We start from the raw sequence: 14732 nt of genomic DNA on the forward strand, positions 1-14732 counted from the left end.
CTCCACATCCTTCTGGTAGTGTGGCGACCAGAATTGAACACTATACTCCAAGTGTGGCCTAACTAAGGTTCTATACATCTGCAACATGACTTGCCAATTCTTATACTCAGTGCCCCGGCCAATGAAGGCAAGCATGCCGTATGCCTTCTTGACTACCTTCTCCACCCGTGTTGCCCCTTTCAGTGACCTGTGGACTTGTACACCTAGATCTCTCTGACTTTCAATACTCTTGAGGGTTCTACCATTCACTGTATATTCCCTACCTGCATTAGACCTTCCAAAATGCATTACCTCACATTTGTCCGGATTAAACTCCATCTGCCATCTCTCCGCCCAAGTCTCCAAACAATCTAAATCCTGCTGTATCCTCTGACAGTCCTCATCGCTATCCGCAATTCCACCAACCTTTGTGACGTCTGCAAACTTACTAATCAGACCAGTTTCATTTTCCTCCAAATCATTTATATACATACTACTAACAGCAAAGGTCCCAGCACTGATCCCTGCGGAACACCACTGGTCGCAGCCCTCCAATTAGAAAAGCATCCTTCCATTGCTACTCTCTGTCTTCTATGACCTAGCCAGTTCTGTATCCACCTTGCCAGCTCACCCCTGATCCCGTGTGACTTCACCTTTTGTACTTGTCTACCATGAGGGACCTTGTCAAAGGCCTTACTGAAGTCCATATAGACAACATCCACTGCCCTACCTGCATCAATCATCTTTGTGACCTCCTCGAAAAACTCTATCAAGTTAGTGAGACACAACCTCCTCTTCACAAAACCATGCTGCCTCTCACTAATACGTCCATTTGCTTCCAAATGGGAGTAGATCCTGTCTTGAAGTTCTCTCCAGTAATTTCCCTACCACTGAAGTAAGGCTCACCGGCCTGTAGTTCCCTGGATTATCCTTGCTACCCTTCTTGAACAGAGGAACAACATTGGCTATTCTCCAGTCCTCCGGGTCATTACCTGAAGACAGTGAGGATCCAAAGATTTCTGTCAAGGCCTCAGCAATTTCCTCTCCAGCCTCCTTCAGTATTCTGGGGTAGATCCCATCAGGCCCTGGGGACTCATCTACCTTAATATTTTTTAAGACGCCCAACACCTCGTCTTTTTGGAACTCAATGTGACCCAGGCTATCTACACACCCTTCTCCAGACTCAACATCTACCAATTCCTTCTCTTCGGTGAATACTGATGCAAAGGATTCATTTAGTACCTCGTCCATTTCCTCTGGCTCCACACATAGATGCCCTTGCCTATCCTTCAGTGGGCCAACCCTTTCCCTGACTACCCTCTTGCTACCCTGGTCTCGCACAGCGTAGTCAGAATGCCTTGGACTTGCGTCTCATACCACAAACATGAGGCAACAATGCAGGCAGACACTGCAGTACAGTACTGAGGGAGTGCTGCACTATCAGAGGGTCAGTACTGAGTGAGTGCTGCACTGTCAGAGGGTCAGTACTGAGGGAGTGCTGCACTATCAGAGGGTCAGTACTGAGTGAGTGCTGCACTGTCAGAGGGTCAGTACTGAGGGAGTGCTGCACTGTCAGAGGGTCAGTACTGAGGGAGTGCCGCACTGTCAGAGGATCAGTACTGAGGGTGTGCAGCACTGTCAGAGGGTCAGTACTGAGGGAGTGCTGTACTGTCAGAGGGTCAGTACTGAGCGCGTGCTGCACTGTCAGAGGGTCAGTACTGAGGGAGTGCCGCACTGTCAGAGGGCCAGTACTGAGGGAGTGCTGCACAGTCAGAGGGTCAGTACTGAGTGAGTAGTGCACTGTCAGAGGGTCAGTACTGAGGGAGTGCCGCACTGTCAGGATCAGTACTGAGGGGGTGCTGCACTGTCAGAGGGTCAGTACTGAGGGAGTGCCGCACTGTCAGGATCAGTACTGAGGGAGTGCTGCACTTTCAGGAAGTCAGTACTGAGGGAGTGCTGCACTGTCAGAGGGTCAGTGCTGAGGGAGTGCTGCATTGTCAGAGGGTCAGTACTGAGGGAGTGCCGCACTGTCAGAGGGTCAGTACTGAGGGATTGCCGCACTGTCAGAGGGTCAGTACTGAGGGAGTGCTGCACTGTCAGAGGGTCAGTAGTGAGGGAGTGCTGCACTGTCAGAGGGTCAGTACTGAGGGAGTGCCGCACTGTCAGAGGGTCAGTACTGAGGGAGTGCCGCACTGTCAGGATCAGTACTGAGGGAGTGCTGCATTGTCAGAGGGTCAGTACTGAGGGAGTGCCGCACTGTCAGAGGGTCAGTACTGAGGGATTGCCGCACTGTCAGAGGGTCAGTACTGAGGGAGTGCTGCACTGTCAGAGGGTCAGTACTGAGGGAGAGCTGCACTGTCAGAGGGTCAGTAGTGAGGGAATGCTGCACTGTCAGAGGGTCAGTACTGAGGGAGTGCTGCACTGTCAGAGGGTCAGTACTGAGGGAGTGCTGCAGTGTCAGAGGGTCAGTACTGTGGGAGTGCTGCACTGTCAGAGGGTCAGTACTGAGGGAATGCTGCACTGTCAGAGGGTCAGTACTGAGGGACTGCTGCACTGTCAGAGGGTCAGTACTGAGGGAGTGCTGCACTGTCAGAGGGTCAGTAGTGAGGGAGTGCTGCACTGTCAGAGGGTCAGTACTGAGGGAGTGCCGCACTGTCAGAGGGTCAGTACTGAGGGAGTGCTGCACTGTCAGAGGGTCAGTACTGAGGGAGTGCCGCACTGTCAGAGGGTCAGTACTGTGGGAGTGCTGCACTGTCAGAGGGTCAGTACTGAGGGAGTGCCGCACTGTCACACGGTCAGTACTGAGGGAGTGCCGCACTGTCAGAGGGTCAGTACTGAGGGAGTGCTGCAGTGTCAGAGGGTCAGTACTGTGGGAGTGCTGCACTGTCAGAGTGCTGTACAGTTTGTATACTTGTTCACTGTGTCTGTTAGTGTCGCGTTCATGCCGATAAGCGCACAGTATGTTCCCATGACCCCCCCCCCCTTTTTTTTTTGTTTAATTATGTTACCCCAGTGAGAATCAGCACCTTCAGGAGGACTGACGGGTTCCTCTGGTGAAGCAGGCTAACAGACTATTTTCTGATTGCAGGTTGTTTCAGGAATTGCGACAAGTGCACTGGCTCCCTGTACAAGTGACTGAATCTCAGACACTGAATGGGTTCATGCAGTTCAATGATCGCAGGGTCGCTGAGGCGAGCAACTTACTGGAGAAATTCTTCAATTACTGCAACTTCATCCTCCAGCTGGTATGCAGCACACACCCACAGAACCAGTGCAGACACAGAAACATCGGAAATAGTAGCAGGAGGAGGCCATTCGGCCCTTTGAGCCTGCCCCCACCATTCATTCCCGTTCATGGATGATCATCCAACTCAATAGCCTAATCCCGCTTTCCCACGGATCCTTTGATCCCCTTCACCCTGAGTGCTCTATCTAACTGCTTCTTATAACCATACAATGTTTTGGACTCCACTACTTTCTGTGGCAACGAATTCCACAGACTCAGCACTCTGGGTGAAGAAATTTCTCCTCATCTCTGTCCTCAATGGTCAGGTGAATTGGCCACGCTAAATTGCCCCTAATTGGAAAAAATAATTTGGTACTCTCAATTTTTTTTTTTTAAAGTACCTGGATGAGCACTTGGCATGTTCTAACATTCAAGGCTATGGGCCCAGTGTTGGCAAATGGGATTAGGTAGGCAGGTCAGGGCCTTTCATGTGACGGTGGAGACTCGATGGGCTGAAGGGCCTGTCCTGCACTGTAGTTTTCTGTGAATCTGTGAATCAGGCAGTTCAATCTTGTGATTAGTTTCCTTTTGGAAACAGTAATACAGGACAAAATCACAAATAATTTGAACAAATGTAGACTAATTGTGGAAGGTCAGCATCGATTTGTTCAGGGTAAACCATGTGAAACTAATTTTCTGGAGTTTATAGATGAGGCAACATAAAGAGTTAAGCTGTCGATGTGGTGTACATGGACTTCCAAAAGGTATTCGATACAATTCGATACAAAATGTCAAGAAACTCAAAAACACACACGATGTTCCCCCCCCCCTTTTTTTTTGTTTGGACGAGAAAGAAGAAACAAACAGTCACAGAAACAAGCGCCCTTCATTAACAATATCCAAAAGTTTCTGTGAACTCGCCCCTCTTTTCATAAAACAGTCTGACAGTTGATAGCTCCTGACGACCCATTTAATTTTTGTTATTTCCCATCTGTCCAACATCTTCAAACTTGCGAGTCTATCCGTAACCTCTTTTCATTGACACTTTTTGTAGAGTGCACATTTTCCCACAGGGATTTATTGTCAATGTGACAGTCAATAGGTATATTACCCAAATCCCCTAATCCCAAAATTTCTCTCAATATCTGACTTATATAAAAGGCCATATCCACCGCCTCTACAAGGCTTAATGTCTCAGCAGCCAAAGTGCTTTTTACCACTCTCCTTATTTTCTTTGTTTCCCACGCAAGCGGGCAACATTTACCATTGTTCCCCAAAAGGAAAATTATAAAACCTCCTGCGCTTGAAACCCCATCACATAAATTTGCGTAGGATGCATCGCTACAAACTATGAGTTTCAAGTGCCTACGGTCACCTAAAACCGGGAACTTCAAAACACACTCCTGCATTTTTAGTTTGGCCAACGCTTTATTTGCTCTTATTATGTCTTCCACTTTGGCATCATTCATTTTTGTACTCAACTCTAAGACATCAGACTTCCGGTTGCGGCTATGCGGAGCTAAGCTGCACGATTCGGCAGCTCCCGCTATTACGGACTTTCGGGCTCGTTAGAGGAGCCCCAACGGAATTTTTTTTCGAAGACAACCCGTGGGGAAGGGAAGAGAGAGGTCCCCCTCCAACTTTTATGGACCGGACCAGAAGTGAAACGGCCAAAAAAGCGGCATTGGAGCAGCGGGAGAAGCGAGGGAAAAAAAATAAATGGCGGCGTCCAGGGACAAAGCGGAGTGCGGGCCGGAGCTGCAGGAGTTCATCAAGTGCTGCTTCGAGGAGCTGCGCAAGGAGATGCTGGCGCCTATGCTGGCGGTAATTGAAGGACTAGGGATAACCCAGAAGGCCCACGAGGTAAAGATCCAGGAGGTGCAGAAAAGAGTCAGTGAGAATGAGGACGAGATCTTGGGCATGGCGGTGAGAGTGGAGCAGCACGAGGCGCTGCACAAGAGGTGGGCGGGAAGATTCGAAGACCTGGAGAACAGGTCGAGGAGAAAGAATCTGCGGATCCTGGGTCTCCCTGAAGGAGTGGAGGGGGCCGATGCCAGGGCATACGCGAGCACGATGCTCGGTGCGATGATGGGCGTGGAGGCCCCTTCGAGGTCCCTGGAGCTGGACGGGGCACACCGGGTGCTGGCGAGGAGGCCCAAGGCAAATGAGCCGCCAAGGCGATGGTGGTGAGATTTCACCGGTTCACGGACAGAGAGAGGGTCCTGAAATGGGCCAAGAAGGAGCGGAGCAGTAAGTGGGACAATGCAGAGATCCGAATATACCCGGACTGGAGCACGGAGGTTGCAAAGCGGAGAGCGGGTTTCAACCGGGCCAAAGCGGTGTTGCACCGGAAAGGAGTGAAATTCGGAATGTTGCAGCCAGCGCGACTGTGGGTCACATACAAGGACCAACACTATTATTTCGAAACGCCTGAAGAGGCGTGGACCTTCATACAAACCGAAAAGTTGGACTCTAACTGAGGGTTTGTGAGGGTGGGGGGGATGTTTGAGGTTTGATGTGTTACGGTTGTTGTATATAGGGGGTCAATCACGCGCAGGAAATGTTACATGGGCTGGTGGAGAGAGACAAGGCCGCGACAGGAGCTGCGCCAAAGGGGGCGGGGCGGGCTTTAGAAAGCGCAGGGTTTTTCCCACGTGCGGGAAGTAAGGCGGGAAGGGGAACGAAGGAACGCATACTGATTGGGACACTCCCACATGGGGAGGTCAATGGGAAGCCGGGGTCAGCAGGTGTCAGCTGACTTACGGGAGTGATATGGGGGAGCAAAAAAGCTAGACAGGGGTCTAGCTGAGGGGAGGGGGGGAACTGGGGGGGAAAAGGGTTGCTGCTGCACTGGCCGAAAGGGAATGGGTCACAGAAGAGGTGGTCGGGACGGGGGTCCCCCGTCTGGGGGACTGGAGGGTGAGGGAGGCGCGGACACGGGACTGGCCCAGAAAAGGAGATGGCTAGTCCGGGGGGGGGGGGGCTCCCAATCCGGCTGATAACGTGGGACGTGAGGGGCCTGAATGGGCCGGTGAAGAGGGCCCGAGTGTTCACGCACTTAAAGGGACTGAAGGCAGACGTGGTCATGCTCCAAGAGACACATCTGAAGGTGGCGGACCAGGTCAGGTTAAGGAAGGGATGGGTAGGACAGGTATTCCACTCGGGACTGGACGCGAAGAATAGAGGGGTGGCAATATTGGTGGGAAAGCGGGTGTCATTTGAGGCCAAGACTATCGTAGTGGATAATGGAGGGCGATATGTGATGGTGAGCGGTAGGTTGCAAGGGACGTGGGTGGTGTTGATAAATGTATACGCCCCGAACTGGGATGATGCTGGATTCATGAAGCGCATCTTGGGGCGCATTCCGGACCTGGAGGTAGGAGGCCTGATAATGGGAGGGGACTTCAATACAGTGTTGGACCCAGCACTGGACCGCTCCAGATCAAGGACTGGAAAGAGGCCGGCGGCGGCCAAGGTGCTTAAAGGGTTTATGGATCAGATGGGCGGGGAGTGGACCCATGGAGGTTTGCAAGGCTGCAGGCCAGGGAATTTTCTTTTTTCTTCCATGTGCACAAAGCCTACTCCCGGATAGACTTTTTTGTTCTGGGCAGGGCGCTCATCCCGAGGGTGGAGGGGACGGAGTATTCAGCCATAGCCATTTCGGACCATGCCCCGCACTGGGTGGAACTGGAGCTGGGAGAGGAGAGGGACCAACGCCCGCTGTGGCGGCTGGATGTGGGACTGCTGGCAGATGAGGTGGTGTGTGGGAAGGTGAGGGGGTGTATTGAAAGGTACTTGGAGGCCAACGACAACGGGGAGGTGCGGGTGGGGGTGGTATGGGAGGCGTTGAAGGCGGTGATCAGGGGAGAGTTCATCTCCATCAGGGCTCATAGGGAGAAGACAGAGGGCATGGAAAGGGAGAGGTTAGTGGGGGAGATTTTGAGAGTGGGCAGGAGATACGCAGAGGCCCCGGAGGAGAGATTACTTGGGGAAAGACGACGGCTCCAGACGGAGTTTGACCTGTTGACCACAGGGAAGGCAGAGGCACAGTGGAGGAAGGCGCAGGGGGCGACCTACGAGTATGGGGAAAAGGCTAGTCGGATGCTGGCACACCAGCTCCGTAAGAGGATGGCAGCGAGGGAAATAGGGGGAGTCAAAGATGGAAGGGGAGCCACGGTTCGGAGTGCGACGAAAATAAACGAGGTATTTAAGGCCTTCTGTGAAGAGCTGTACAGATCCCAGCCCCCAGCGGGGGAAGAGGGGATGAGACGATTCCTAGACCAACTGAGATTCCCGAGGGTGGAGGAGCAAGAGGTGGCTGGTTTGGGGGCACCAATTGGGTTGGAGGAGCTGAGCAAGGGTTTGGGGAGTATGCAGGCGGGGAAGGCCCCGGGACCGGACGGGTTCCCAGTGGAGTTCTAGAGGAAGTACGTAGACCTGTTAGCCCCGCTACTAGTGAGGACCTTTAATGAAGCAAGAGAGGAGGGGACCCTGCCCCCGACAATGTCGGAAGCGACAATTTCTTTGATCCTAAAGCGGGACAAGGACCCACTGCAATGTGGATCATACGGGCCGATCTCGCTCCTCAATGTGGATGCTAAGTTGCCGGGGGTGATCCATGAGGACCAGACGGGATTCGTAAAGGGCAGGCAATTAAACACTAATGTGCGGCGGCTCTTAAACGTGATAATGATGCCATCGGAGGAGGGAGAGGCGGAGATAGTGGCAGCAATGGACGCGGAGAAGGCCTTTGACCGAGTAGAGTGGAAGTACCTCTGGGAGGTGCTGCGTAGGTTTGGGTTCGGGGGAGGGTTTATCAGTTGGGTTAAGCTCCTTTACAGAGCCCCGATGGTGAGTGTAGTGACGAACCGGCGGAAGTCGGAGTACTTTCGGTTGTACCGAGGGACGAGGCAGGGGTGCCCGCTGTCCCCCCTGTTGTTTGCATTGGCGATCGAACCCTTGGCCATGTCATTGAGGGAATCTAATAAATGGAGGGGGGTGGTCCGAGGGGGAGAAGAGCATCGGGTGTCGCTATATGCGGATGACCTGTTGCTGTACGTGGCGGATCCAATGGGGGGGATGGTGGAGGTCATGCAGACTCTAAGGGAGTTTGGGGAGTTTTCGGGCGAGAAGCTCAATGTAGGGAAAAACGAGCTTTTTGTACTACAGGCAGGGGACCAAGAAAGAGGAATAGGGGACCTACTGCTGAGGAGGGCGGAGGGGAGCTTTCGGTATCTGGGGATCCAGATAGCCAGGAGTTGGGGGGCCCTACATAAACTGAATCTGACGAGGTTGCTGGAGCAAATGGAGGAGGACTTCAAAAGATGGGACAAGTTACCGCTCTCGCTAGCGGGTAGAGTGCAGTCGCTCAAAATGGTGGTCCTTCCGAGGTTTCTGTTTGTGTTTCAGTGCCTTCCCATCGTGATCACCAAGGCCTTTTTCAAGAGAGTAGGTAGGAGTATAATGGGGTTTGTGTGGGCGAATAGGACCCCGAGGGTAAGGAGAGGGTTCCTGGAACGCAGTATGGACCGAGGAGGGTTGGCGCTGCCAAACCTAGGGTGCTACTACTGGGCAGCAAATGTGGCGATGATCCGCAAGTGGGTGATGGAGGGAGAGGGGGCGGCATGGAAGAGGATGGAGATGGCGTCCTGTAAAAGAACGAGCCTGGGGGCGTTGGTGACGGCACCGCTGCCGCTCTCGCCGACAGGGTACACCACGAGCCCGGTGGTGGCGGCAACGCTAAGGATCTGGGGCCAGTGGAGACGGCACAGGGGTGCAATGGGAGCCTCGGTGTGGTCCCCGATCAGGGGTAACCACCGGTTTGTCCCGGGGAAGATGGAAGGGGGGTTTCAGAGCTGGCATCGGGTGGGGATTAGAAGAATGGGGGACCTGTTTATTGACGGGACGTTTGCGAGCCTAGGGGCACTGGAGGAGAAGTTCGAGATACCCCCGGCGATATGCCTTTAGATATATGCAGGTGAGGGCGTTTGTGAGGCGACAGTTGAGGGAATTTCCCTTGCTCCCGGCACAAGAAATTCAAGACAGGGTGATCTCGGGTGCATGGGTCGGGGTGGGCAAGATGTCGGCAATACACCAGGAGATGAAATAAGAGGGGGAAGCGCTGGTAGAGCAGCTGAAGGGTAAATGGGAGGAGGGGCTGGGGGAGGAGATTGAGGAAGGTCTGTGGGCTGATGCCCTGGGTAGGGTTAATTCCTCCTACTCATGTGCCAGGCTCAGCCTGATACAATTTAAGGTGGTCCACAGAGCGCACTTGACGGGGCGAGGTTGAGTAGGTTCTTTGGGGTGGACAGATGTGGAAGGTGCTCAGGGAGCCCGGCGAACCATGTCCATATGTTTTGGTCATGCCCGGCACTGAAGGGGTTCTGGAGAGGAGTGGCGGGAGCAATATCTCAGGTGGTGAAAGTCCGGGTCAAGCCAAGCTGGGGGCTAGCAACATTTGGAGTAGTGGATGAGTCGGGAGTGCAGGAGGCATTCTGGCCTTTGCGTCCCTCGTAGCCCGGCGAAGGATCTTGCTAATGTGGAAGGAGGCGAAGCCCCCCAGTGTGGAGGCCTGGATAAATGATATGGCTGGGTTCATAAAGCTGGAGAGGATTAAGTTCGCCTTGAGAGGGTCTGCACAGGGGTTCTACAGGCGGTGGCAACCGTTCCTAGACTATCTCGCGGGGCGTTAGAGGAAGGTCGGTCAGCAGCATCCTGGGGGGGTGGGTGGGGGGGGAAACGTCCTGGGAGATGGGGCGCGGGGGGGGGGGGGGGATTGCCTGGGAGGGTGGATGAGCAAGAGATAACATGAAGGGTTGGGGAAACTGGCACGTACGGAGGAGAGCCAGTGTATAACGCTATGTATAAAACTACAGGAATAGTGCCAGAGGACTGGAGGATAGCAAATGTGGTCCCTTTGTTCAAAAAGGGGAGCAGAGACAACCCCGGCAACTATAGACCGGTGAGCCTCACGTCTGTAGTGGGTAAAGTCTTGGAGGGGATTATAAGAGACAAGATTTATAATCATCTAGATAGGAATAATATGATCAGGGATAGTCAGCATGGCTTTGTGAAGGGTAGGTCATGCCTCACAAACCTTATTGAGTTCTTTGAGAAGGTGACTGAACAGGTAGATGAGGGTAGAGCAGTTGATGTGGTGTATATGGATTTCAGCCAAGCGTTTGATAAGGTTCCCCATGGTAGGCTATTGCAGAAAATACGGAGGCTGGGGATTGAGGGTGAGTTAGAGATGTGGATCAGAAATTGGCTAGCTGAAAGAAGACAGAGGGTGGTGGTTGATGGGAAATGTTCAGAATGGAGTTCAGTCACAAGTGGAGTACCACAAGGATCTGTTCTGGGGCCGTTGCTGTTTGTCATTTTTATCAATGACCTAGAGGAAGGCGCAGAAGGGTGGGTGAGTAAATTTGCAGACGATACTAAAGTCGGTGGTGTTGTCGATAGTGTGGAAGGATGTAGCAGGTTACAGAGGGATATAGATAAGCTGCAGAGCTGGGCTGAGAGGTGGCAAATGGAGTTTAATGTAGAGAAGTGTGAGGTGATTCACTTTGGAAGGAATAACAGGAATGTGGAATATTTGGCTAATGGTAAAGTTCTTGAAAGTGTGGATGAGCAGAGGGATCTAGGTGTCCACGTACATAGATCCCTGAAAGTTGCCACCCAGGTTGATAGGGTTGTGAAGAAGGCCTATGGAGTGTTGGCCTTTATTGGTCGAGGGATTGACTTCCGGAGTCAGGAGGTCATGTTGCAGCTGTACAGAACTCTGGTACGGCCGCATTTGGAGTATTGCGTACAGTTCTGGTCACCGCATTATAGGAAGGACGTGGAGGCTTTGGAGCGGGTGCAGAGGAGATTTACCAGGATGTTGCCTGGTATGGAGGGTAAATCTTATGAGGAAAGGCTGATGGACTTGAGGTTGTTTTCGTTGGAGAGAAGAAGGTTAAGAGGAGACTTAATAGAGGCATACAAAATGATCAGGGGGTTGGATAGGGTGGACAGTGAGAGCCTTCTCCCGCGGATGGAAATGGCTGGCACGAGGGGCCATAGCTTTAAACTGAGGGGTAATAGATATAGGACAGAGGTCAGAGGTAGGTTCTTTACGCAAAGAGTAGTGAGGCCGTGGAATGCCCTACCTGCTACAGTAGTGAACTCGCCAACATTGAGGGCATTTAAAAGTTTATTGGATAAACATATGGATGATAATAGTATAGTGTAGGTTAGATGGCTTTTGTTTTGGTGCAACATCGTGGGCCGAAGGGCCTGTACTGCGCTGTATTCTATGTTCTATGTAAACATATCATTTTACCACGTATATATCTTGCTCTGTGCGATTTCCTGTTATTTTGTTACGGGGGCGGGGGGGGGGGGGGGGGGGGGGGGGGTTTGTAAGGGAGAAAAATTGTGTTAAAAAATTTAATAAATATATATTTTTAAAAACAAAAAAAATCTCTAAGACATCAAAACTCACGTCCGGTCTAGTCTGTCTACCTAACTTCGCAGTTGCTCTTTTTCTATCTTTGAAACCATTGCGTCTTTCTGTGAAACTCGGCCACGACTAATTGCTATTGGGCTGATGCTTTCCAAATAAGATTGCTGACGTAAAGTTGCCCCTAACTTAGTCTGTCCGATTTCCAGTCTAATATATTTAAATGCACCGGAAGCCTGACTTCCAACCCTGAATTCTTTCCTCAAACCAGAGATTACAATAGCTTCGAAATCACTAGTCACGCCCCACAAAAAATCATCGACATGTATCATAAAAATGCCAGAAAGATTTCCTTTATAGTGCCAGTAAAACATTGCAGGATCTGCTTTCAACTGGCAACAGCCTAACTTTAACAAAACTGACTTTACCGAAAAATACCAGACTCTAGACGCATCATTTAATCCATATACACATTTGTTCAACTTCCAGAGTACCCCTTCTGTGTTAGCTGCTTCTTTAGGAGGACGGAGAAAAATGTCTCTCTGGAGTTGATGCCCCTGCAAAAAGGCAGCTTTTATATCTATAGATTTGCATTCCCATGCCTTTATGGCTAATAGAGCCAGGAAGATCTTTAAAATAACCTTTCCTTCTGTAGGTGAATCTACCCTTAAATTCTGATCTTCTAAGTTTTCTTCAAATCCCCTTGCCACGCGCCTGGCCTTAGTCTTATAAGTTCCACCCGGATGAACCTTTTCCGTGCAAATCCATCTGTGGGATAGAGCTCTTTGTCCCCTAACTGGTACTTCTGTGGTTCCCCACAGTAGGCTATTGCAGAAAATACGGAGGCTGGGGATTGAGGGTGATTTAGAGATGTGGATCAGAAATTGGCTAGCTGAAAGAAGACAGAGGGTGGTGGTTGATGGGAAATGTTCAGAATGGAGTTCAGTTACAAGTGGAGTACCACAAGGATCTGTTCTGGGGCCGTTGCTGTTTGTCATTTTTATCAATGACCTAGAGGAAGGCGCAGAAGGGTGGGTGAGTAAATTTGCAGACGATACTAAAGTCGTTGGTGTTGTCGATAGCGTGGAATAATGTAGCAGGTTACAGAGGGATATAGATAAGCTGCAGAGCTGGGCTGAGAGGTGGCCCAGAAGTGGCCAGAAGTGTAGAGAAGTGCGAGGTGATTCACTTTGGAAGGAATAACAGGAATGCGGAATATTTGGCTAATGGCAAAGTTCTTGGAAGTGTGGATGAGCAGAGGGATTTAGGTGTCCATGTACATAGATCCCTGAAAGTTGCCACCCAGGTTGATAGGGTTGTGAAGAAGGCCTATGGAGTGTTGGCCTTTATTGGTAGAGGGATTGAGTTCCGGAGTCAGGAGGTCATGTTGCAGATGTACAGAACTCTGGTACGGCCGCATTTGGAGTATTGCGTACAGTTCTGGTCACCGCATTAAAGGAAGGACGTGGAGGCTTTGGAGCGGGTGCAGAGGAGATTTACCAGGATGTTGCCTGGTATGGAGGGAAAATCTTATGAGGAAAGGCTGATGGACTTGAGGTTGTTTCCGTTGGAGAGAAGAAGGTTAAGAGGAGACTTAATAGAGGCATACAAAATGATCAGGGGGTTGGATAGGGTGGACAGTGAGAGCCTTCTCCCGCGGATGGAAATGGCTGGCACGAGGGGACATAGCTTTAAACTGAGGGGTAATAGATATAGGACAGAGGTCAGAGGTAGGTTCTTTATGCAAAGAGTAGTGAGGCCGTGGAATGCCCTACCTGCTACAGTAGTGAACTCACCAACATTGAGGGCATTTAAAAGTTTATTGGATAAACATATGGATGATAATGGCATAGTGTAGGTTAGATGGCTTTTGTTTCGGTGCAACATCGTGGGCCGAAGGGCCTGTACTGCGCTGTATTGTTCTATGTTCTATACCCAAAATTCACTCCACCTATGCAATTCTTGCTGTTTAGCTTCTTTGATAACTTTTTCATCTAATTTATTTGAAGCCACCAAAATCTCACGTGCATGTGGGCTTCTACTCCTATTAGTATTCGTAGTCTTACTCATGTTCCGAGATCTTGACAAACTACGTCCCCTCTCCCGCCTGGTATCTCGTTCTGGACTGCTACTGCTTGATCGTTACCTTCTGCTGTGGGATGTCCTTTCAATAGTTCTCGACCTTTTCCTACGGACCTGTTCACTATCCGATGTACTATCTGAACTGGCACTGCGTTTCTGTGCCCTCCATTTTTGAACTTTGTTTTCCCAATCCAGTGTCTTGACTCCTTCCCCTGAATGCTGTACATTCAACCAATGTTTATACTTTCCAGTGGCCTTCCCTGCTCTACTAATAACAGTTGCATCCTTCCATTGACTAGACCCTTCAGGCAAGTATGTCGCTTTTGAACCAACTTTTGGCAGTTGCCCTTTCGGAAAAATGGCCTGTTCTAATTCATCAGAAGTATTGCATTCCTCCACAGAAACCCTGGGCGCGATTCTCCACTCCCACGCCGGTTGGGAGAATCGCCTGGGCCGCCGGAAGTTCCGGGGACGCCGGTCCGACGCCCTCCCGCGATTCTCCCGAGCGGCGGAAACGGGCCAGTCGAGTTTCGCGGGCCGCAGGCCGGAGAATCGCCGGAGATACCCAAAATGGCGATTCTCCGGCACCCCCGCGATTCTGAGGCCCGGATGGGCCGAGCGGCCAGGCCAAAACGGCGGGTTCCCCCCAGCCCCGTCCACACCTGGTCGCTGCAGTCGTGGGCGGTGCGTGAACGCTGGGAGGGCGGTCTGTGGGGGGGCGAGGGGGGATCCTGCACCGGGCTTCACCTTGAATGTGGTATGGCCCGCGATCGGTGCCCACCGATCGTCGGGCCGTCCTCTCTGAAGGAGGACCTCCTTCCTTCCGCGGCCCTGCAAGGTCCGTCCCCCATCTTCTTGCGGGGCAGATTTGGACAGGATGGCAACCACGCATGCGCTGATGACGTCCGTTATGTGGCGCCGGCCGCGTCATCTATTCAGCGCCGCTTTTACGCGGGTAACAAGGCCTGGCGCGGGTAGATGACGTGGCCCCGATACTGGCCC

General features: G+C 51.7%; 1 protein-coding gene across 1 annotated transcript in view; it reads left to right on the forward strand.

Moving 5' to 3' along the window:
- LOC140391352 (dynein heavy chain domain-containing protein 1-like) overlaps positions 1-14732 on the forward strand; it is a 225875-nt gene that overhangs the window by 46591 nt on the left and 164552 nt on the right. The window contains exon 6 of the mRNA XM_072475931.1: positions 3068-3224. Within this exon, the coding sequence (XP_072332032.1) occupies positions 3068-3224 (157 nt within the window). The remainder of the gene's footprint in view (positions 1-3067; positions 3225-14732) is intronic.

This window comes from Scyliorhinus torazame, chromosome 15 (assembly GCF_047496885.1).
Source record: "Scyliorhinus torazame isolate Kashiwa2021f chromosome 15, sScyTor2.1, whole genome shotgun sequence".
Lineage (NCBI taxonomy): Eukaryota > Metazoa > Chordata > Chondrichthyes > Carcharhiniformes > Scyliorhinidae > Scyliorhinus > Scyliorhinus torazame.